At 39.1% G+C, this 22,692-nt stretch overlaps 1 protein-coding gene across 2 annotated transcripts in view; it reads right to left on the bottom strand.

Moving 5' to 3' along the window:
• The window catches only part of arvcfb (ARVCF delta catenin family member b), a 346,624-nt gene that overhangs the window by 189,008 nt on the left and 134,924 nt on the right, over window positions 1-22,692 (bottom strand). Inside the window, exon 4 of one of the 2 annotated variants that reach the window (XM_057831628.1) lies at window positions 21,731-21,944. The exons of the other annotated variant lie outside the window; for it this stretch is intronic. Within the exon in view, the coding sequence (XP_057687611.1) occupies window positions 21,731-21,916 (186 nt within the window). The 5' untranslated portion in view covers window positions 21,917-21,944. The remainder of the gene's footprint in view (window positions 1-21,730; window positions 21,945-22,692) is intronic. 2 annotated transcript variants of the gene reach the window in all.

Here is a 22,692-nt window from a genome sequence, read left to right as displayed (position 1 = left end):
CTGAGAGCAGTCAACTGCTTAAGACAATGAGCGTTTTGTGTTGGATAAGTTCTTAAATAAATGATAAAAACGTGACAAAGCTGGCGATTTCCTTGGCAATGTTACCACAATAATAATTGTCACCTTAACTTATAAATAGTGGCGAACGGTGGTCATAAGAGGACCATGGAGCTGTATTGTTGAGCCGGTTCAGGGACGCGCACCCCAAGCTCATATTTTTCTATAACTTGCATCTTCATTTCAAAGGTAAGCATCACTTTTTTCCTTGTTTCTCCAACTGTATCAACTTTTTTTGAAAACTGTGTTGATTTCTCACATAAGAAAATCCACCGTGGGTTCGTTTGCAGTGCTGTCATGTCGTCGTATTTCGAGCAACTCGTCGGATGTAGAAACAAATGGCGGCTCAAATTTTACGTCGGATGTCGAAAAGATCGTGTGTCGAAGTGATCGTATGTAGAGGTACCACTGTATTACATTTGAAGTTCTTAAAAAACATTTTATTATATATATATATATATATATATATATATATACACACATACATTTTTTTTAAAAACATGTAATGTGTATATCTTTCCAATGCTAAATCTGAATAAATACATTAAACACACACAAAAACAATTGGGGGGGTGCGCTTCTTCGCGATTTTTCACGTATCGCGGAGGGTTCTGGTCCCCATTAACCGCGAAAAATAAGGGATTACTGTATACCCTGCCTCATGTTCATAGTTAGCTGAGATACGCTCCAGTACTCCCACGAACCTCAGTATGAAAGAAGATGAAGAATGAATAACAATACACATTTGTACAAACATAACATATTGAGAAAGAAAAGGAGCAATTAAATAACCCAAAAACATTTTAAATTTTTTAATTTTATAATTCAGGATCATGGAAACTAGACCATGTTTCATCGGGTTTTGCTATATTCACTGAAATAATGCTTCGGTGTATTCCAAGATTGGCTTATATAGCCCCATTAGGATTTTTTTTTCTTCCATTTATATGTATTTCAGTGTTATTATTCATATCCCTACATGTTCAGTTATCTTCTTTTGAAAGACTAACAAAATCGCAATGCAACTTTTCAACTATATCAACACTCTATATTACTTTTATTTCGAAATTTATATTACTATAGAGCCAGTATATGCGAAGATGTATTTATTCAAATTGACTTTTTAGCAGGCTACATAAATCTCTACAGCGACTATATACTGTATGTGTATAGAATGGAGATATATTGGAATTTTGCTCTCATGAGTCCAAATCAGTAGTGGCTGGAGCACCACTGTGTGCACATCTGACAACACGCAGGCTTATGAACAAAAACCACAGGGGCCGGTGAAGAGGAGGGGAAAAGGCGTATGTGAGGTCTAACATCCGTGTCTCTCTGTCAGTCACATACTTTCTAGCTATTCTTGGGTCTTTCTCTGGTGGGTGGGACCAAGAGGCAACAAAATGAGTCCCAAGAAGTGTGTTAAAACCCTGCAGAACCAATGATTTCCACTGGAGGTGTGGTTCAAAACAGAGCAATTTAAATTGACTCCGATATGAAACTTCAATTTCACCAACAAAATTAGGCTGTTTCAAGCCTGTTCCAATCTCTGAATTTGGTCTGTATTGGGACATATTTCCCGATTAGTCTTCATCATAATGGATGGATTCTTCTTCTATTCTTTCTAGGGTCCAAATCAAAATAAAATAAATAACAAGAGTTTTTAGATGTCTCAGGTAGCACTCAAATACTCTACATGTGAGCTTCCCGAACGTGGATAGAAAACATGGCACCTCTTATGACGTCTCCCTGAACAGTGGAAGTGCGAAGCAAATGTAGGGGGCTGAGGGCACAGGTGACGCCACCAAGGGTTTGTCCAGGTTTTTTTTTTTTTTTTTTTTTTAACAGTCTATGGGTCGGACAAGAGACTTCTATGCACCCCAGCTGCATCTGTCTCCCACTCCAAGGACCCCTCCCCCTTTTTGGCACAGACAGAGAGAGGGGAAGAGAAAAAGGGGTGGGGGTTTCAAACACAAAACAAAAGTTGCTCCCATTGAGGCAAAGGCAAGCTCGTACTCTGCACATTTTTGCACCCTAAATACACATGGACACAGGCAGCTTCTTTTCTCTACCTCTTTGTCCTGTTCCCTTCACTGCTCTGGATGTAAAGGGAAGGGTGGGACGTACGTGAAAGAATTCACACTCATATCAAGTACTGTGTCCAGCACTGCGGCGGAATGTTAATCTAATAACGTCAATGAAAGCTTAACCGAGAACTTTGAGAGACGTTTGGACAGTCAAGAGAGGCTGAAAGGGATGGCTGGACTTAAAATAAACAGAGAGAGGAGAAATCCCAAGCAGAGAGGAAATGCCTTAGGTTTAGCATTCCACTTGCTTGGCAGTGCTGTTTCATCTCCTTATTGTGAATTCAGTTGTTCTTAATGAAAGAGTTAGCCCAGCATGCACCACTGCATTCAGATCTAGTTTATTCCGCAATACCTCCAAACAGGAGCATTTATGCATTTGTTTCAACTAGATACCATTGAATGATTAGATTCAACTTATTTAATCTTTCATTAAGATCCGTAACTGCAGTTCGAAAGCTATTAAGAACTGTTTGGGGGGATATAAAAGTAGAAAATAATTATTTCAGCTTCTTAACGCTGTGTGAATTCAAACCTTGAACTGTTGCCATAATGCATATATTCTTATACAAAGATATTGCCCAATAGAAAAACAATGAAAATGAACAATTACATTTTTTTTTAAAACATTTTTTAAAAGCAATTCATTATTCTTTTTATAATAACAAATTTTACCTGGTTTCATATTGCTGAAGTATCAGATCAATTGGCAGTACACCCAATGAGGTGGCTCTGACACCCAAGGTGCAACAAATCTGGTTGGAGCAGTCCTTGTTACAACAACAATGTTGCTATGCTATGGTAAAACAGTACTTCTCAAATAGTGGGGAGCAGAGCGATGCCAGGGGTTGCGCATGTGACCTCGGGGAACCCTTTTTTTTTGCCGTACTAGAATAAAATGTACTTGCACATCCACACAGTGGGTGGCAGTGGCGTTCTCATTTTCAGAGTTCTGAGTTCAGAATTTTTAACCAAACAAGAGCACACAGCAAAGCTATATGAAGAGCTATGCGCCGATTTCGGGCTGGGCTCACGTGTCCGCGAGAGAAGCCCTACGTTTGGCTTGGGAGTGTCACGACGACCGCCGTCACCTCCGGTTCTCCCCAGGCCCCCAAAAATGCGCTATTTTCGGGCTGTTTGGCTTTGACTTTTAATACAGTGGGAGATGAGGAAAGACCACTCTGTTTACTAGAGTTCGTGACGATTCAATTAGATTCATAAGGGTTAAAAACGATGATTTTCCCTCATAACTTTATGACAGCCACTTGTAGCGGAACGAAATTCAACACACGTCTGCCGCCCGAACACCTTTAACGGACGCACGCATGTTATAATGGATGCGGCCTGTAACTTAGAGAGAGATTTACTCTTTTTCAAAAGACTGGAAAATAAATTTGTGTATGAGACCCGGCGCGCTTCTGTGCGCATGTTATTTTTTAGAGCGAGAGGGGAAGAGATAGTTCGTTGCTCCTCGTCTTTCAGATTTCCAGCTGTAGTTTCATGTCATGTCAATTGAAAAATGTCCTGTGTTGCTAAGACCCGTGTGAGTCTATAACAGGTGAGTACACGAACCTTCTAGAATTGTTTAGCCTTTATTGATGCTGTTTTTGAGGTGTTAATAGTTAGCGCCGAGCGCTAAGCTAATTAGCTAATTCGCTCACATGTATTTCAGAACGTGTAAAACCATGATTAAGTACAGCGGTAACACTACAAACATGCGAAATAGTATAGACATCTGTGAAAACAAAGTTTATTGGTTAAAAGAAGGCTTATTTCTAAAGACACTTTGTTTACAGAAAATGTGGAATTCATTCCACCTGTGTAATTTGTATTGTATTGTTGAGAGACATAAGTATCCCTTTAAAATGGTGAATGTTTTTGCACTTTCTTGTAAAAATAAATAAAATAAGCAGCTTAAGGGCAGCTTTTTGTTGTATGGGCATGTTTTTCCATCGTTCCTGTTGAATCATTAGGATATTTTAAATAAATGATGAACAAAAATTTGTTTGTCTACTTTATTAATTGATAATGTACGATGCATCGATAATCGTGATAACCTTGATCATCGTCAATGCCGTGATCATCGTTCAAGAATCAAATCGTAGCACCCTGGATCATAATCGAATCGAATCGTTGGGTGCCTAAGATGGCACACCCCGACTGTTTACTGTGTCTAAAAATATTTGTAGCAGACGGCGGGAAGCCAAATCAATTAAGACGTCACTTAAAGACATTAGACCCCAATCTCATTTCTAAGCCGCTTGACTGTTTTTTAGCGAAAACGTGACGAATATTGCCAACAATCGCCCCACTATGTCAGTGTTATATCGGTGCCAGCAAGCTCTGTTTAACATGCTCAGTGCTAAATTCCGTGATCATCGTTCAAGAATCAAATCGTAGCACCCTGAATCATAATCGAATCTAATCGAATCATGGGGTGCCTAAGATGGCACACCCCTACTGTTTACTGTGTCTAAAAATATTTGTAGCAGACTGCGGGAAGCCAAATCAATTAAGACGTCACTTAAAGACATTAGACCCCAATCTCATTTTTAAGCCGCTTGACTGTTTTTCAGCGAAAACGTGACGAATATTGCCAACAATCGTCCCACTTTGTCAGTGTTATATCAGTGCCAGCAAGCACTGTTTAACATGCTCCATGCTAAAGAACCCCACGCCATTGCAAAGGAGCTGATACAGCGAGCAGCAAAAAAAAAAAAAAAAAAACTGAAGCACTCTGGTAAAATGAGCAATTTTTAATTAGGAATGTCCCTGATCCAATCACTTGTTCGGAAATCGGGCCATTTTTCAAAGGATCGGAATCAGGTGAAAAGAATCGGGTTTTAATTTGAAAAAAAAAATAAAAAAATTTAAAGGCAGAATAGTAACAAAATATTTCCGAAATACAATGGCATTGCCAAAAGAAACAAAAATATATAAGTTGTAACACTCCTGGAAAAAGCGGAAGTACAGTACAGTACTGTAAGCAGTTCAGTGTTGTTTGGAACTTTGCTGTGGCTGTGGGTTTAGGCTCACTTAAAGGACTGCATTTCTTTTCATTTTGTATTTAGAATATTTCATGTTTTATTTTTAGGTTTTGTTTTAACATTATACTTATGTTCCAATTTGCTAATATGTTTTGAAAAATAAAAATCCTGTTCAAAGGAAAAACTTTTTTATTTATTTTTTTAACCTAGATATCTCAAAGTAACACATTTTAGGGCTGTAATTGCAATACCGTGATGCCGTGAAACTGATATTTTTGCTTAAGGTTATCATACCGTCAAAATCTCATGCTGGCACATGCCTCATGTCTACATGTCCGCTTTATACATTCAAAGATCAAGCTTAAATAAAATGCTCAGCGAAACAGGGAAATTAGATAAGTTCTTGCATTTTCACGCATTCTACACCTTTCCTGTCTCTCTCTACAAAACCAGACATTTCACATGCTAAGTCCAAATTCTTTTACTTCATCCTCTCTGAAATGCGCCAACTTACAAACGCCTTCTGGCTACAGCATGAACAAATGGCTTAAGACTTTTGTGTGTGACATAAAAAGGGGAGGAATTGCAAGCTGTGTGATATTCAGTATGTCCGGTTTTGTAGTCTGTCTTAGCTAAAGGCAATGCCAGAACTCATAAACTGTAGCTACTCAAGTAAAGTGTAAAGCTGTGTATGTGTTCTAAATTTTTAGTGTACCTGGTTTTAAATGGAAGAGGCAATCCATGTTCACAAAGATTTATGCGACCAACTAAAAATGCTGTAACATATGTATTGTGTAGAGGACTTTGAAAAGAAGCTCTGTGCCAGCCTGCACAAACAAAACTACAGTGGGGCAAATAAGTATTTAGTCAACCACTAATTGTGCAAGTTCTCCCACTTGAAAATATTAGAGAGGCGTGTAATTGTCAACATGGGTAAACCTCAACCATGAGAGACAATGTGGAGAAAAAAAACAGAAAATCACATTGTTTGATTTTTAAAGAATTTATTTGAAAATCATGGTGGAAAATAAGTATTTGGTCAATACCAAAAGTTCATCTCAATACTTTGTTATGTACCCTTTGTTGGCAATAACGGAGGCCAAACGTTTTCTGTAACTCTTCACAAGCTTTTCACACACTGTTGCTGGTATTTTGGCCCATTCCTCCATGCAGATCTCCTCTAGAGCAGTGATGTTTTGGGGCTGTCGTTGGGCAACACAGACTTTCAACTCCCTCCACAGATTTTCTATGGGGTTGAGATCCGGAGACTGGCTAGGCCACTCCAGGACCTTGAAATGCTTCTTATGAAGCCACTCCTTTGTTGCCCTGGCTGTGTGTTTAGGATCACTGTCATGCTGAAAGACCCAGCCACGTCTCATCTTCAATGCCCTTGCTAATGGAAGGAGATTTTCACTCAAAATCTCTCGATACATGGCCCCATTCATTCTTTCCTTTCCACAGATAAGTCGTCCTGGTTCCTTTGCAGAAAAAGAGCCCCAAAGCATGATGCCCCCCCCCCCACATGCTTCACAGTGGGTATGGTGTTCTTCATAAGCAATTCAGTATTCTTTCTCCTCCAAACAAGAGAACCTGTGTTTCTACCAAAAAGTTCTATTTTGGTTTCATCTGACCATAACGCATTCTCCTAGTCCTCTTCTGGATCATCCAAATGCTCTCTAGCGAACCGCAGACGGGCCTGGACGTGTACTGGCTTCAGCAGGGGGACACGTCAGGCAGTGCAGGATTTGAGTCCCTGGCGGCGCATTGTGTTACTGATAGTAGCCTTTGTTACTGTGGTCCCAGCTCTCTGTAGGTCATTCACTAGGTCCCCCCGTGTGGTTCTGGGATTTTTGCTCACCGTTCTTGTTATCATTTTGACGCCACGGGGTGAGATCTTGCATGGCGCCCCAGATCGAGGGAGGTTATCAGTGGTCTTGTATGTTGTCCATTTTCTAATAATTGCTCCCACAGTTGATTTCTTTATACCAAGCGTTTTACCTATTGCAGATTCAGTCTTCCCAGCCTGATGCAGGTCTACAATTTTGTCTCTGGTGTCCTTCGACAGCTCTTTGGTCTTGGCCGTAGTGGAGTTTGGAGTGTGACTGACTGAGTTTGTGGACGGATGTCTTTTATACCGATGAGTTAAAACAGGTGCCATTAATACAGGTAACAAGAGGAGCCTCGTTAGACCTCGTTAGAAGTTAGACCTCTTTGACAGCCAGAAATCTTGCTTGTTAGTAGGTGACCAAATACTTATTTTCCACTCTAATTTTGAAATAAATTCTTTAAAAATCAAACAATGTGATTTTTTTTCCCACATTCTGTCTCTCATGGTTGAGGTTTACCCATGTTGACAATTACAGGCCTCTCTAATCTTTTTAAGTAAGAGAACTTGCAGAATTGGTGGTTGACTAAATACTTATTTGCCCCACTGTATCTTTTCAGAATCTCTTAGCATTGGTTTTTAATTGTAGTACAATTGTATTGAAATGGTGTAATACTCATTTGTATTTTCATTGCAAACTCTATAGCAATGCTGTGACCGACCAATATTGTCATGCATGATGTATTGATTGAGAAGCTTGAAAATTTGAAAACCAACAATAGAATGAATTGGCTTTCATGTGCAATTTTCTTCAATTTAGTATATAAGTGCTTTTTTAAATCTTATCGTAGTTGTAGAGTGCAGGAATATATTGAACATGTTATAGTGTTAAAAAGAAATGTAGAAAATTGTTGGCTTTTAGAAAAAAAAAACTCAGTTTACAAATTCTCTAGTATTTTGTGAGCCTTAGGGGAACCTCTCAGACTCCTTAACACATTTTCAACTCTGGTTTGAAAAGCCAGAGTCTTCCCATGTGGGCGTGCTAATTTAACACTGAACATAATCTCCAATGCGCCGTTGTAGGTTTTAATTATTGCCAGGGAAGACTGGTCTGAAAATGGACAATTACCGTAAAATCTTAAAATGTCCAGTGACTATTAAGCATAAATTTGTCGTTTTTATTTACGAAATACTATGCAAAATCACTTTCTCAGAGCATATAAAAAGCCAATACAGACAATGACTTATTTATATCACTGTGGTAAAAAACATTAAATGAGTACCGTATTTAAAATCTTGAAGCGTGTTAACTGCTTTGAAGAACACCTTCAGGCATGGAAAACTGTTTTCAATTAGTCTTTTGTTAAATGTTAAATGGGGTCAGCCCCTCCCTTGTTTGGTTATCCTGCTGGACACTTGGACAGGTCACATTCCACCTGAGGCACCAAGTTCTTATGAAAGTGAGGCATTTTATTTCAAACATATGTGCTGCCGTTTATGTTCTGTATCAAAGGATCGAGGTTAAATTTATGTTTGTACTACCTTGGCCTTCCTCAAGTATCTGCCAGCAGGAATTCTAGCAACTGACACTGTCAGTTCATCTATGGAAAGAGGATTTGAAGTGACGAAAATTGGAGCAGCATCCACATACCCTTCTGAGTGCTTTTAGGGAACTTAATGCTTTATTGGATTGTGATCAAATAGCAGGGACTTGGACGAGGGCAGACATTAAGTCCTCTAGTGGGCTGATTTGAAGACTAAAGGTTTCAACCCCCCAACAGGGGAATATAAATAGCTCACAATACAAAAGGTATTTGCACACTAGCCATTATTTCTCTATATTTGTGTAACTTTGAGATATTTTGAACACAGAGTCAAACCCTTAAGTCTCCTTGTGTGTACCAAACTGAGATGTAAAACAGCCTTTGACCTTAAATTACCTTAAACAGTTAGCAGTGTGATTCATAGGAGATCCCAGTTTTACATTTGCAAAATCTTTTTGTCTCATTATTCTCTCACATTAGCCTGTTTTTGTCATCATTCATAGACTTCATAATGATATTGATGGGACACATTCCCTAGACATTGCACCACGCCTTCAATTAGGGGGACGTCCCACATTCCGCTTCAGTCGGTCCAAGTCGGTCACAGTCAGTGTTGTTAATCTTATTTTTAAAAAGTAATTCATTATAGTTACAAATGACTTCTCCCAAAAAGTAATTGCGTTAGTAACTAAGATACCTGAATGTAAGAGTAATTAGTTACTTGGCAAAGTAACTGGTGGTAATTTTCATGTCCCCCCCCCCCCCCCCCCCCTCCAATTAAAAAAAAAAAAAAAAAAAAAAAACTTTAGGTCACACAATGGGAAGTGTAAAAGGTTTTTGGGACAGTTGGCCCATGCCCAATTCTTTACCCTAATTTACCCTTTACCCTGAATCAACCTTTAAAAGTTGTTAAAATTGCTCCCATTATTGCATTAGTTCCCTTCTGTCTACTTTTGACATGTGGAAGTTTTAAAACTGTTTCATCATTTAGAGATAGATTCAAGTCAAGATTTTGCCGATTTAGGAGTATTTTAGATAAAAAGTTACTTAGGTTCGCTAGGAAGGTTCTCTACAACAGAGCCTTCGTCAGAAGTCTACTGCTTTAAGATGGCGGCTGTTTACTAACGCATCTAGTTCCTATACTGTACATGTTGCTAATGCCCCCGTGTTTGTCATTTCACATCTAGTTCTATATATATATGTGATATCTACCATGTCTACCATATCTACCATATCATGTGGGTGTAGTTTGTAGGCTATCGGCTACAATCAGATATTATTAGAGCCACCTAGCATCGCGTTTGTTCGGCGTCACAGCTTTTTTGTCTGCTCCCCGCTCCTGCTCTGCTCTGTAGTCTCGGTGAGTCCTTCTCCCTCAGACTTTTATCGCGTCATTCAACCAATATAGCAACGCATAGTAACGCACGTCTTTCCATCCTCAATAACACGTTGCCAAGATGAGAAAAGTAATTAATAAGATTACTCACTACTGAAAAAAAATAACGCCGTTAATAATGCCGTTATATTCTAACGCCGTTATTAACAACACTGGTCGCAGTTATTCTCAAACCCATGCAGCGATCAAACGTCAGATTTAGGTTGAAAAAGTACGAAAGCTGTACCGCATACAAACAGGAAATATGGTCTCAGGAGTGATTTGTTCGAGGATTCAAGGTAATTATTACATTTTTTGAACAATGCATGCATTTTGAAACGTGAAAAATATCAATGGGAGAAATTAACTGCTACGGCATTGGTGTCATAATTCGCAATATTTGCGTAAAATAAACTGCCCATTTTTTTGCTTTTAACCAAGAATCGAGACTGTTTTATGTTCATATCTATAAAGAATTCTGGCATTTAAGCATTTATTCACAAGAATTTTCAACGTAAAAAGCTCTTTGTAGTGACAAGGCCTCGCCACAGTGGCTTAACGACAAGCAGCACATTCAACATACAGTATTTACGTAAAACAAATGCTAACTGCCCGCTTCTTTGCTTTTTAAACAAACAATCGAGACTGTTTTACACCCATATCTATAAATAATTCAAGGATTTAAGCATTTATTCACAAGAATTTTCAATGTAAAAAGTTCTTTGTGGTGATAAGGCGGCACCAAAGTGGCTTAAAGACTAGCAGCACATTCGACATATTTACGTAAAATAAATCCTAGCTGCCAGTTATTTTTGCTTTTAACCAAGAATTGTGACTGTTTTACGTCCATATCTATAAAGAATTCAGGGATTTAAGCATTTATTCACAAGACGTTTCGACGTAAAAGGCTCTTTGTTTGTGTTTCCACTTGTTCAGCTTTGACTGGGATAGGCCCCCTATTAATCGGCCCGTGCCCAATTTCCCGTCAATGTATTATGAAGTCTATGCATCATTCTTTAGCTTTTAGTCCATATTTTCGTGTAAAAGTTGTATTAGTTGTTCAAATGCCTCACTGTACCTTTTCAAAGACTAAAATGGTTTCTATTTTGTACTTTTGGATTCATGACCACACTATCGCTGCTGAGGATGTTTGGTTTAAAATCTTTTTTTTTTCTCCTTCTACTGATTTCAACTTATCCAAAAGGCATTATGACTCATAAGCCCCTTTTAGACATCTGCTGAACTCTGTTTAAATCCCGGGAATTAAACGGGTAGCCCTTATGTCTGAAAGCAATTTCCGGGGTTAATTGACACGAACATTAACTGGATCGCATCCTAGTATGGGATTTACCCGGGACACGGCTTGTGTAAAAATAGCCGTTTAAGTCCGTTTAATTCCCAGGTCACAGCACGGGTCAAACATCATGGCGGGCCGATCGTCATTTTCTTTTTCCTTCGCACTAAGATGAAAAGCGGTAAACAAACATCGGAATTATCAACATGGCAAACTGGAAAGATAGCAAAACAAAACTGGAATTTTAACTAAATTCAATTGCTACAGGGTCTTAGAGCCGAGGAAGAGACAGTCCATTGTCCAACTTTGGAAATGTGTGGTTTATTTTGTTTCCCACGCCGACGAAAAATGATGTGAGATACGGGTTATAAAACCCCACAACCCGCACTCGCCGCACAGAGAGCGTCGAGTCGCCGTAACGGAGCAAGTCTGAAATTGTCCAACATTGTCCAATGAAAAAACATAAAATTCACAGTCACATTTGGGGGGGGGGGGGGGGGGGGGGGTTATTTGATAAAATCCAACACCAAGAACAGACATATCATCTTGAAAGGCAATTCAAAATTAAAATAAAATAGAGAAAAACAGGCTGAATTCATGTACTGGATGCTAACGTTACATGACGCATGAACAACGAACTGAGAACTTGCCCAATAAGTTAATGTAGCATAGCTATTAAGAGTTATTCATACAACTATAGCATATAGAACATGGCAACAAGTTTATCAACCATCAGTGTCACTCCAAATTACTAAATCCAATGAAATATTATCATGTGTTCATAATTTCACACATAAATCGCTCCTCGGTATATGTCACACCGCCGGTCAAACTATATGAAAAAACTGCTACTTATAGTCCGAAAAATACGGTACAAAGAAATTCTGACACAGCTTAATTCACTTTAAAGAGCATATGACACGAGAAAAAAAGTCTTAAATGGCATTATTATGTAAATTAGAATCATATTTTGAGACGATTCGACTGTATACAACAATTTAGCAAAGCGCAGATGACGAGAAATTAAGTCTTTTAATCTGCCGGTTAGCCACGCCTATCATTATAGGGCTTTAGCGTCCCCAACAGGTGGATGACGTCAGCGGTAGACTGGGCTCATCGGTTTTACTATTCAGCCCATTGAGGGGGAATTGTTCAGAACGAGGAAAACACGACGAAGAGAGCCGCAAAATGTCATTGTTTCAGTCTCTCTACTCCAATATTTTTACAGGATATTCTTTTTATCCAAGTATTTTTCCCCAATAGCTATATAAATGGCATGAGAAGGATCAGTCAGCCCGTCGAGGGGGAACTATTCACAACGAGGAAAACGCGACGAAGAGAGCGGCAAAATGTCATTGTTTCTGTCTCTTTACTTCAATATTTTTACAGGATATTCTTTTTATCCAAGTATTTTCCCCAACTGCTAAATAAATAGCATGGTCATGACAAATAACAGTCTTGTGCTAAATGGAATATGAAATAATAAAAACCGATTTATTCAAGACGACATGGCAAAATTACTCCATAATGGTCAAAACTGTCGACTTCACCTTTACTGTCGCACCTCCCGAATGATACTTTATGACACCTAAATCGGACATATGTCATTTCCCTTCACCGGCTTCGGAGAATGTAAACAAACCAGAAGGAGTGACAGCTAGCCGACATGCTAACCCGAACCGAGTGATGTTTCAAAGTCTTCGAAGCGGAAAATCACACATAACTAGCCTGGATTATTTGACATGACGACCCGGTTGTCGATTGTCTTCGCGGATCGGCAAACCGCCCGGCGGAGAGCAATTTACAGTTCGTTCCCCGGAGGAGGGTGGCTGGAGTTGTTGTGCAGCTAACGTGCTGCTAATGAGCATGAGGCGAGCTTTTTACATGCCTATCAATGATCAAACGTAAGTAGTCCTTTATTTAAAGGAAGTTTGTAGTGTTTACTTTGTAATCGCTGTATTCGTATTTGACATAATACAAAACAAGATGTTTACTCACTTCCTCGTAAGTCCAATGGTCCCACAGTAAATATCCACGGTGAATGGGAACCTTTTGAAACTCCAAAAAGGCGCATACGCCTCTCCCGCATACAGAATGATTTTTCTGCAGCCGTTTGGCTGGCGTGATGCGAAAATTAAAAGTATTAATCCGCAAAATCAGCTGAATCCTTCATCCTCATACACAACAGTACACTGTATAGTGAAGAGGACGTCTTCTACCGTACATGTCACAGCGCCCTCCTCCTCAATGCAAGACCGAAGCCGGAAGTCACTCATTTTCATGGCGCGGGATTTAAAAAACTAAATAAATATAGCGATCGCTTCCACACACATCCATGTGGTCCATATCATTCAGGGGCATAAAATACGGTGTGTATTATGAAATAAACATGCTTTTTCGTGTCACATGCACTTTAAATCATCAAGTAAACAATACTTTGCCTCTTTCACATCCATTTGGATCTACCGCCAAAAATGATTTGATACACTATAGTAAGGAGCATGAGTAGGTGTTTGGTACATGAAAAACAAGCAGCAACATTCTTGGCATTCTCTGCTGGCTACTCCACATAACAGCAGTATAAAGAAAAAAAGTGGCAAAGGAGGACCTTGGGAACAGTGTGAGGTGCAAAAATAAACAAAGGAGCCACTTTCACACTAAGGTAATTAGGGTGTTTATGGAGGGCGAGAAGGTTCCTGATGGCACAGTGAGTGGAAAACATTGGGTAGAGATAGAGGAGGGATAGAAAAAGAGAGCAGGGGAAACTAAGGCTCATTGTTAGGAAGCTGATTTATGAGGGTACAAGGTCTCCCAGGCCCAGCCAGTAGAAGGATAGATCTTCTGTCACTATATCACCCTCAGCCCTTTGTAAGCATTGTGCCTAGACGGGGCTGGGGGCCGTGTGGAGATGAAAGTGGGTGGAGGGCGACAGGGCTGATTGTTGGTTGAGTGCTGCAGTGCCATCGCAGGGCTGGGCCTGTATATCCTTACCACAGACAGCAACACTGATCAAAAGCTGCACTGTTCCCTCCCTTCCAAAGCTGGAAAGTCTTTGAAAACTTCCCACAGCATTGAGACAACATGATCATATATCTATGTAGTGCCAGAAGTCTGCTGAATAATAACACATAGAACTAAACCAACAGTTTATGATAACCACGATGCATGAAATGATCCAGTTTTCTTATCAATGGGCATGACACGAGATGGGAGATGAGCCGTCTGGTGAAACGAGGTCACCTTCTTCATCAGCCACAGAGGAATGGTCTGTCTGTGTCTCGTCTATCCATATCCACATATAGAGCTTAATACATTACTTGATCTTTCAAAGCCTTGATGATGACGCACCTTCGGGCAAAAATCAATTTGCAAAGGCGAGTGCAATATCAAATGAAGAAAGGGTGTCTTAGGAGGAGTGGTCGCATGCAGGGACTGTCAATGGAGAAAGATTCAAAACAGATTTCAATCTGTGTCACTGAGCCGCTTTTGATGATCCCGTCAAAAGACGCTAATGGAATGTCTAACAGAAACATTATGATGTTTTAGACTGGTACTGGTGCAGCATTAACATGTTCTTTCACTGATTTATAACGTGTTAAATTGACATTTTTAAAAATCCTGAAATATGGGTCATGGCTGTTTACAAACACCTTGCTGCCCTTGTAATTCTTGTGTTAATACACAAAACACTGCGCTTAATTATACTGTACAATGGAAAGTATAAAAAATAATCAATGTAATAGGAAGTGCACGGCTGGCCAAAAGTATTGTCATCCTGCAATTCTGTCAGATAATGCCCAATTTCTCCCAGAAAATGATTGCAATTACAAATGCTTTGGTAGTAATATCTTCATATATTTTGCTTGCAATGAAAAACACACAAGAGAATGGGAAAAAAATCAAAAACACACAAGAGAATGGGAAAAAAATCAATTTCATTTCCCACAAAACTTCCAAAATGGGCCAGACAAAAGTATTGGCATCCTTTGAAAAATCATGTGATTCTTCTCTCATTTGCGCAATTAACAAACCCTGTTACTTACCCGTGGCAAATAACAGGTGGTGGCAATAACTAAATCACACTTGCAGCCGGTTAAAATGGATTAAAGTTGACTCAATCACTGTCCTGTGTCCTTGTGTGTACCACATTGGTCTTCTTTATTTTCTCGATGCTCAAAGAACTGTCTGAGGACTTGAGAAGCAACATTGTGAGGAAGCATGAGCAATCTCAAGGCTACAAATCCATCTCCAAAGACCTGAGTGTTCCTGTGTCTACTGTACGCAGTGTCATCAATAAGTGTAAAGCTCATGGCACTGTGGCTAACCTCCCTAGATGTGGACGGAAAAGAAAAACTGACGAGAGATTTCAACAAATGATTGTGCGGATGATGGATAAAGAACCTCGACTAACATCCAAACAAGTTCAAGCTGTCCTGCAATCCGAGGGTACAACAGTGTCAACTCGTACTATTTGTCTGCGTCTGAATGAAAAGGGACTCTATGGTAGGAAACCCAGGAAGACCCCACTTCTGACCCAGAGACATAAAAAAGCCAGGCTGGAGTTTACCTTACCTGAGAAAACCAAAAACGTTTTGGAACAATGCTCTCGGGTCAGATGAGACAAAAGTAGAGCTTTTTGGGAAAAGACATCAACATAGAGTTTACAGGGAAAAAAACGAGGCCTTAAAAGAAAAGAACTCGGTCCCCACAGTCAAACATGGCGGAAGTTCCCTGATGTTTTGGGGTTGCTTTGCTTCCTCTGGCACTGGACTGCTTGACCGTGTGCATGGCATTATGAAGTCTGAAGATTTCCAACAAATTTTGCAGCATAATCTAGGGCCCAGTGTGAGAAAGCTGGGTCTCCCTCATAGGTCGTGAGTCTTCCAGCAGGACAATGACCTAAAACACACTTCAAAAAGCACTAGAAAATGGTTTGAGAAAATGCATTGGAGACTTTTAAAGTGGCCAGCAATGAGTCCAGACCTGAATCCCATAGAACACCTAAGGAGAGATCTGAAAATGGCAGTTTGGAGAAGGCACCCTTCAAATCTCAGAGACCTGTAGCAGTTGGCCAAAGAAGAATGGTCTCAAATTCCAGCAGAGCATTGTAAGAAACTCATTGATGGATACCGAAAGTGGTTGTTCGCAGTTATTTTGTCTAAAGGTGGTGCTACCAAGTGTTAGGCTGAGGGTGCCAATACTTTTGTCCGCCCCGCATTTGGCGTTTTTTGTAAAATGATAATGATTTAATTTTTTTTTCATTCCCTTTTGTGTTTTTTTCATTGCAAGCAAAATAAATAAAGATATTACTACCAAAGCATTTGTAACTGCAATCATTTCTGGGAGAAACAGCATTATCTGACAGAATTGCAGGGGTGCCAATACTTTTGTCGAGCACTGTAACAAGTCAAGTCGGGTCAGGCATACATTATAGGGTTGGGCGATATGGCCTTAAGTACATATCACGGTAAATTAAGCAGATTTACCTCGATAACGATAAATGACGATAAATTGTAAACTGTAAACTGTTTCTCGTTGATTTTTTTACCAGCTTTCAATTTAACATATTTAACAATTGTACATGCACTCTAAACATTAAACATATAAAAAATATTGTAAACAAAAAGAATTCAAGTATGAACATTTATAACAGCTTGTATGACTTGAACAATGTACAACATTAAAAAAATTAATACGACGACTGCGCAAACGTCATTATAACAAAAATGACTTACAGTCTGAAACAGTACACTTCAAACAGACAACTTATTGTTAATGGCTGCTGTGACATAATTACTCCACACAATCATTTACGTCAAGGTTTCAGTTTTTTTTTTTCCCAGAGCATTTTTTAATACATGCACGTACATATGCACCCCCCCCCCCCCCACACACACACACACATACTCACATTAAAGCTATATTGCTCTTTTGCCAATGAAACATTTAAGATTTTGCAGAATAAAGCAAGCACATACAAAAAAATAGCTGTGGCCATTAAATGGTCATATTATAGGCTTCACTGTTGGATTATAATTTATGATGAATGCTTTCCCATCATAGAAGGGATATCATAGAAATCACACACACACACACACACACGGATACAAAATAACGCGTAACACTAATTGCTAGATGCAGTCCGTGTCCAATCAATCCACTCATTAAGTTCAGCCGTTTTGACAAGGTTAGCGCCGCTATCTCACTCCATCACGTTCATTTGTAGCTAGCGTTAGCCTGTGGCCTGGCTTCCAGTAGAAAGCAGTGAAAGCACCCTCTCCTGAAATCGTGAGAACCAGGGAGGAGAGCGGGCGCCAATAGCCTACTTAATGTCAGGAGAAAGCTTGGTGAAGCTCCCTTAAGCCCGACTCCATCACGTTTGCTTGTAGTGATAGCCGCTAGTGTTAGACTACCGGGTTTGTTTAAATTCCTGATAACCATGTGACTTCATACGTAAGCACACTGACTGCTTTCTTAAAGGGGAATGAACATAACCGAACAACAGAGTCAAAGCGGGATAAAAAGACTATATTTTCTTGTTTTATTAAAATTATCGAATTTACCGATATGGTCAAAAGTACGTCGGTTATCGTGAAGAATTTCGGTAACGGTAAATTTTCGGTATATCGCCCAGCTCTAATACATTATAACATTTTTTTAGGACCTGAACAATGCTGCACATACAACACCATAAAAATACACTAACTGAGAGTTTGAAGCCTATAGTGTTTCCAAACTGATTGAGGAATACTTTTTTTTTTTTTAATAGGTAAGCATGATGTAAAAGTATTACTTATGTGAATAGCACCCTGTTGAATCCAAGTTCAATTTATCAAACTGGAAGAGGATTTGGCACTTTTGAGCAGTAAAAACTAGCTATCTCTGACTACTAAACAGAACTAGGAGAAGCAAAAGAGGATGGATTTGATCTATAAATAATAAGCCTCCCTGGTGAGTGTACATATTCGCTGCATTTTTAATGCTTTTGTCATGTTATTAGATACGGTAAATATTGATTGTGAACTGCTATAATGTGGTGTAGTTTTGGACTTCTTTGGAGGGGATGCATTATAAGATAGCCTGAATGTTTTAAAACTCAGTTTTCTAGTAATGGTGTTCGCCCACATATGCAAAATGCTTCTCTCTGCAACGCTGCACATTATTATTGTTTTTGTGTATTAATTAGCAATGTGAGAATTCATTTGGAGGTTGTTTTGATCACGAAAGTACACAGTGTTGGTAACGGAGCACAGAAACTATGTTGAATGAGGGATTAACACTTCCAACTTTTGCTTCCTCACTCTGTGAGGCCCTTCGGTGTAAACATTGACACAGACCATTAACAAAGTATGACCTCAGGCAAGTGTAAGGTAAGTATAATCATTTCTGCAGGTCTTACTTTATCAATAATAAATGCTCTTTATGCTTTTAGCACCAATAAATGTGCTGCATCTGAGCTTTGCAGGTGCTGCATGAACAAATTGCTTTCGATTTCTGTTTATTAAAACATGTGCAGCCTGAAACACTTTGTTCAAAAATTTATTATGGGCAAAAATGGGTATGTCCAAAACATACTCTAGCATCCTCAAGACTGAGGTCTCGTCAACTAGTTTCTTCAGCCAGGAAATCTGTAACAAGGGCATAAACCAGGGAAGGGCAAACTATTCCACAGAGGGTTTTTGTTGCAACCCATCAAGAGGACACCTTTTCAGTAATCTGGTGTCTTACAAGTGCAATCAGTTGATTGCAATCAGGTGCTTCTTGTCTAACAGGCAAATCTCATTGGCTAAACTGCCTGTGCTGGATCAGTTGTAGCAAAGACCAGAACCCACTGCGGCCCTTCAGGACTGGTTGCCCACCCCTGGCATATAATATACAGTAGGTACTGTATGTCCTTAAACATATTTTTGCATTTGAGTCACCCGATTTTGACGATCTGCCACTACACAGTCCCGATACGATACCTCGGTTATGTATAAAAGAGTAAAATAAGTATATCCAAATATACAGTATACAGTTATATATACAGTGATGAGCAGAAGTATTTGCACCCCTTGTAATTTTTAGGGTGCACCCCTTGTAATTTTAGGGTGCAAATACTTATGCTTCTCACTGTTATATATAAATATGTAAGTGTGCTGCAATGATTAATCGAGTAATTCCATTAGAAAAAAGCTTCGAATCAAATTTTGCTCCTTTGAGTATTCATTTAATTAGAGTGGCGTTGTAATGGTTTGTTTTGAAAGTGCTTGCATTTCGTTTTACTCATCTGGGTGGATACTCTGCCCTCTAGTGGCAACAGTGAATGACTGGATCTAGCTGCTCCCTGCTAAGACCAAAATAAGGTTATTCGAGTTTTTGTTTGAGCTAATATTGTTGTTTATGCATTCGTGTTAGCTTAGAGGTCTATTTAGCAGTTTTTTTTGTTTTTGTTGAGGGAATATGTATTCAAAACAATGTGTTAAAAGCACTGTTTAAAAAAAACTAGCATTTTATAGCATTTAAGCTAGCCGACTTTTGTTGTAATTTGATCCTCATTTATTGATTTTTTTTTATTCCATTTGAGGCTAAGGTCAGGTATTGTCATTTCTTTTTAAATGCATTTACTGCGCTTGTGAAAGGAAAGTGCAATCCTGCATAAAAAAAAAAAAAAAAAAAAAACACTCATGAATGCTCCTTTGAAAGTGCAATCTTACCAAGCTTGTTTTACATCTCCTGAAATCTATTCTTCGATGCATTAAATGTTCCGAATCCAATTACTCGATTATTCAAACTTACTAATTGATATATTAATCGATTACTTAAATAATCGGTAGCTGCAGCCCTAATATGTAATATAATATATATAAATTAGGGCTGTCAAACGATTAATTAATCGAGTTAACTACAGCTTAAAAATTAATTAATCATAATTAATCGCAATTAATCGCAATTCAAACCATCTATAAAATATGCCATATTTTTCTGTAAATTATATATATATTCTGTAAAATAAATTGTTGGAATGGAAAGATAAGACACAAGATGGATATATACATTCAACATACGGTACATAAGGACTGTAGTGGGCATTTCACTCTACTGTCATTTAAATCTGTTTATGCTGTCCTCACTCCGAAGCATCTACTTTTTCCAAAGCTAGACAGCTAGTGAACGACGCCTTAATAATCAGACTTCTTCCTTTTTTATCTGATTTATTAATAAAATGGTCTCAAACCATTGTCTTCTTTAGACCGTTATAAAACTACAAAAAAAAGTACACAAGCATTGCATTAGCAACAACGTTAGCTTAGCACGCTATACAGGTTCACTAAACATAAACAAAAAGCGTCTCATACAAAAAATATAACATTTGCTTACTAACATAATATGTACATTCTATACAACAACCATACTTACGGACAAATCTTGTCCAAGGATCATATAAGCACAACATTACAACGTAGGCGTCAGCCCGAGACGTCGTGTAGCCATATTGAACTGGCAAGAAAATAATAAACTATGTCGCAAAGCGACCACAAGAGTTCGCTGTTAGACAGCACAAAAAGCCTTGCTGTAAAACGTACCAAAAGGCAGAATACTGTCTGAGCGGGACATGTGCGTTAATTGCGTCAAATATTTTAACGTGATTAATTAAAAAAATTAATTGCCACCCGTTAACGCGATAATTTTGACAGCCCTAATATAAATTAATATATATTATGTATAAAATATATCCAGCGTGTGTGTGTGTGTGCGCGTGTGTGTGTGTGAACTATCCTAACATTATAGCTGTATAAAATGTTTAGTAGAGAAGTTGTTTAAACCAAATATAAAGATATACAAATCCTTTTTTGCACATCAGTTGCACCGCACAAAATCAGCAAACAAATCACGTAGAAATAATCTTACATAAAACACTTAATAAATTTTTAAAGCCCGATGTAATTAACCCAAAGCTAAGTCTCTGAAAAGAACATGATCGGGAGCGATTTCTGATCACATAATTGGATCGAGGACATCTTTATTATACAGTACAGTCGTGTAGTTTCTCTCAGCAGTGGTTCGATAATTGAAAAATCTTCCGATAGATTTTGACCTAAGATTTTACAAAGATGATATCCCTCATTTGTCCAATTTACATTTCCTGCACTTGAAAATACAGTCAGCAGTGAGAGGAGCCCTGACCCAGCCTTCTACTACAATATATCTGGATTACAGGCCATATTCAATCACCACCACCACCACCACCACCACCAGACAATATCAAAAAATGAAATTGAATTGGATTGCAAGCAGCAGCTTAGACGAAAGGTGCAAAGGAAGCAAAGAGACGTAGAATCCTTTTGCCTCAAAAAGGTAATTCACAGAATATCTAGCACAGGGTTCAAGCAATGTGAATAGGTGTCACAGAATGCCAGAAGATCAACAGAATTGTGATGGATTCCCACCGATGAGGACCTGACATGATGATGGAATAAACTGCTCAGATGGATCGACTGCACAGGAGAGCAAAATGTCTCTAAGATGCAGTGGCATGTTTGAAACGGAAAAGGAAAGATGGGCTGGCATGCTCACACTTTACCTGCATCACCACTTGTTGCCATGCTAACGGTTGGCTCGTGGGAGGGTTGGGAGTCGCATTGGCCCGCCCAAGTTGCAGTGTGCGACGCTCCTCTTCAAGAGCTCGGGTTAACTGCTCAAAACGGGCCTCCTGTTCTTTTACTGATGCCAGGATGCTGGCAGCTGATCGAACTTCGTAGTCCTCCATGTCTGGTATGAGTTGCACTTGTCCTGATCTTCCAGGTTAAGGAGGGAGAGAAAAAAAGGGAAAGGAGGGGTACCAGGTCAATAAAGACACCCAGACCCCGAAAGTGTGAGTGCCGCCGAAAATATGTCTCAACTTTCAAATAGGAATGGAACATGTGGCCTCTGGAGATTTGACTTTTAGCAAATCCACAGAAATGATGCATTAAACTGAACCAATTAAAATAGCTGACTGCACGAAGTGAGAGTTTCGTAGCACTGAGAGTGGCATCTGTGCTAGTTTAATCTCTTTCATTTGCACTTTTCTAACACCTATGCCGAAAGGGAAAACCCTTAATTCTCCCCGCCAAGGAAAAGCCTGTGGGGGGAGATCTGGGATTCACAAAGCTCCCAACAGCAGACACATTAATGAGGCTACTCTGTTGGGTGCCAATTATGGGTTTGCATTCTGAAGTTTGAGACCCATTTGCTAATTAAGTCAAAACCTGGTAGCAAGGATGGCATTTGTTGTAGGTTTTTACGAAGCATCACTGTAACAAAATGGAAGCTTAATACAACAATTGCTGGCACAATAAAGGGAATTAAACATCACACACTTGGGGCCCGTTCACACATGCAAAGCTAACCCAAACTTTATGTGAAGGGTATTTTAGATTCTCTCTGAAAAAAAAAAGAAATCCTACAGTATATATCTCTATGCTGTCTATTCATAATTTGAATGATGACTTTTCAACTAACATTCCGACTAACATATGACATTACTCAATGTTGGAAAACATT

Source organism: Corythoichthys intestinalis, chromosome 3 (assembly GCF_030265065.1).
Source record: "Corythoichthys intestinalis isolate RoL2023-P3 chromosome 3, ASM3026506v1, whole genome shotgun sequence".
Classification (NCBI taxonomy): Eukaryota; Metazoa; Chordata; class Actinopteri; order Syngnathiformes; family Syngnathidae; genus Corythoichthys; species Corythoichthys intestinalis.
Note: the sequence above shows the minus strand (reverse complement) of the source record. Positions and strands in the feature narration are given on the sequence as shown.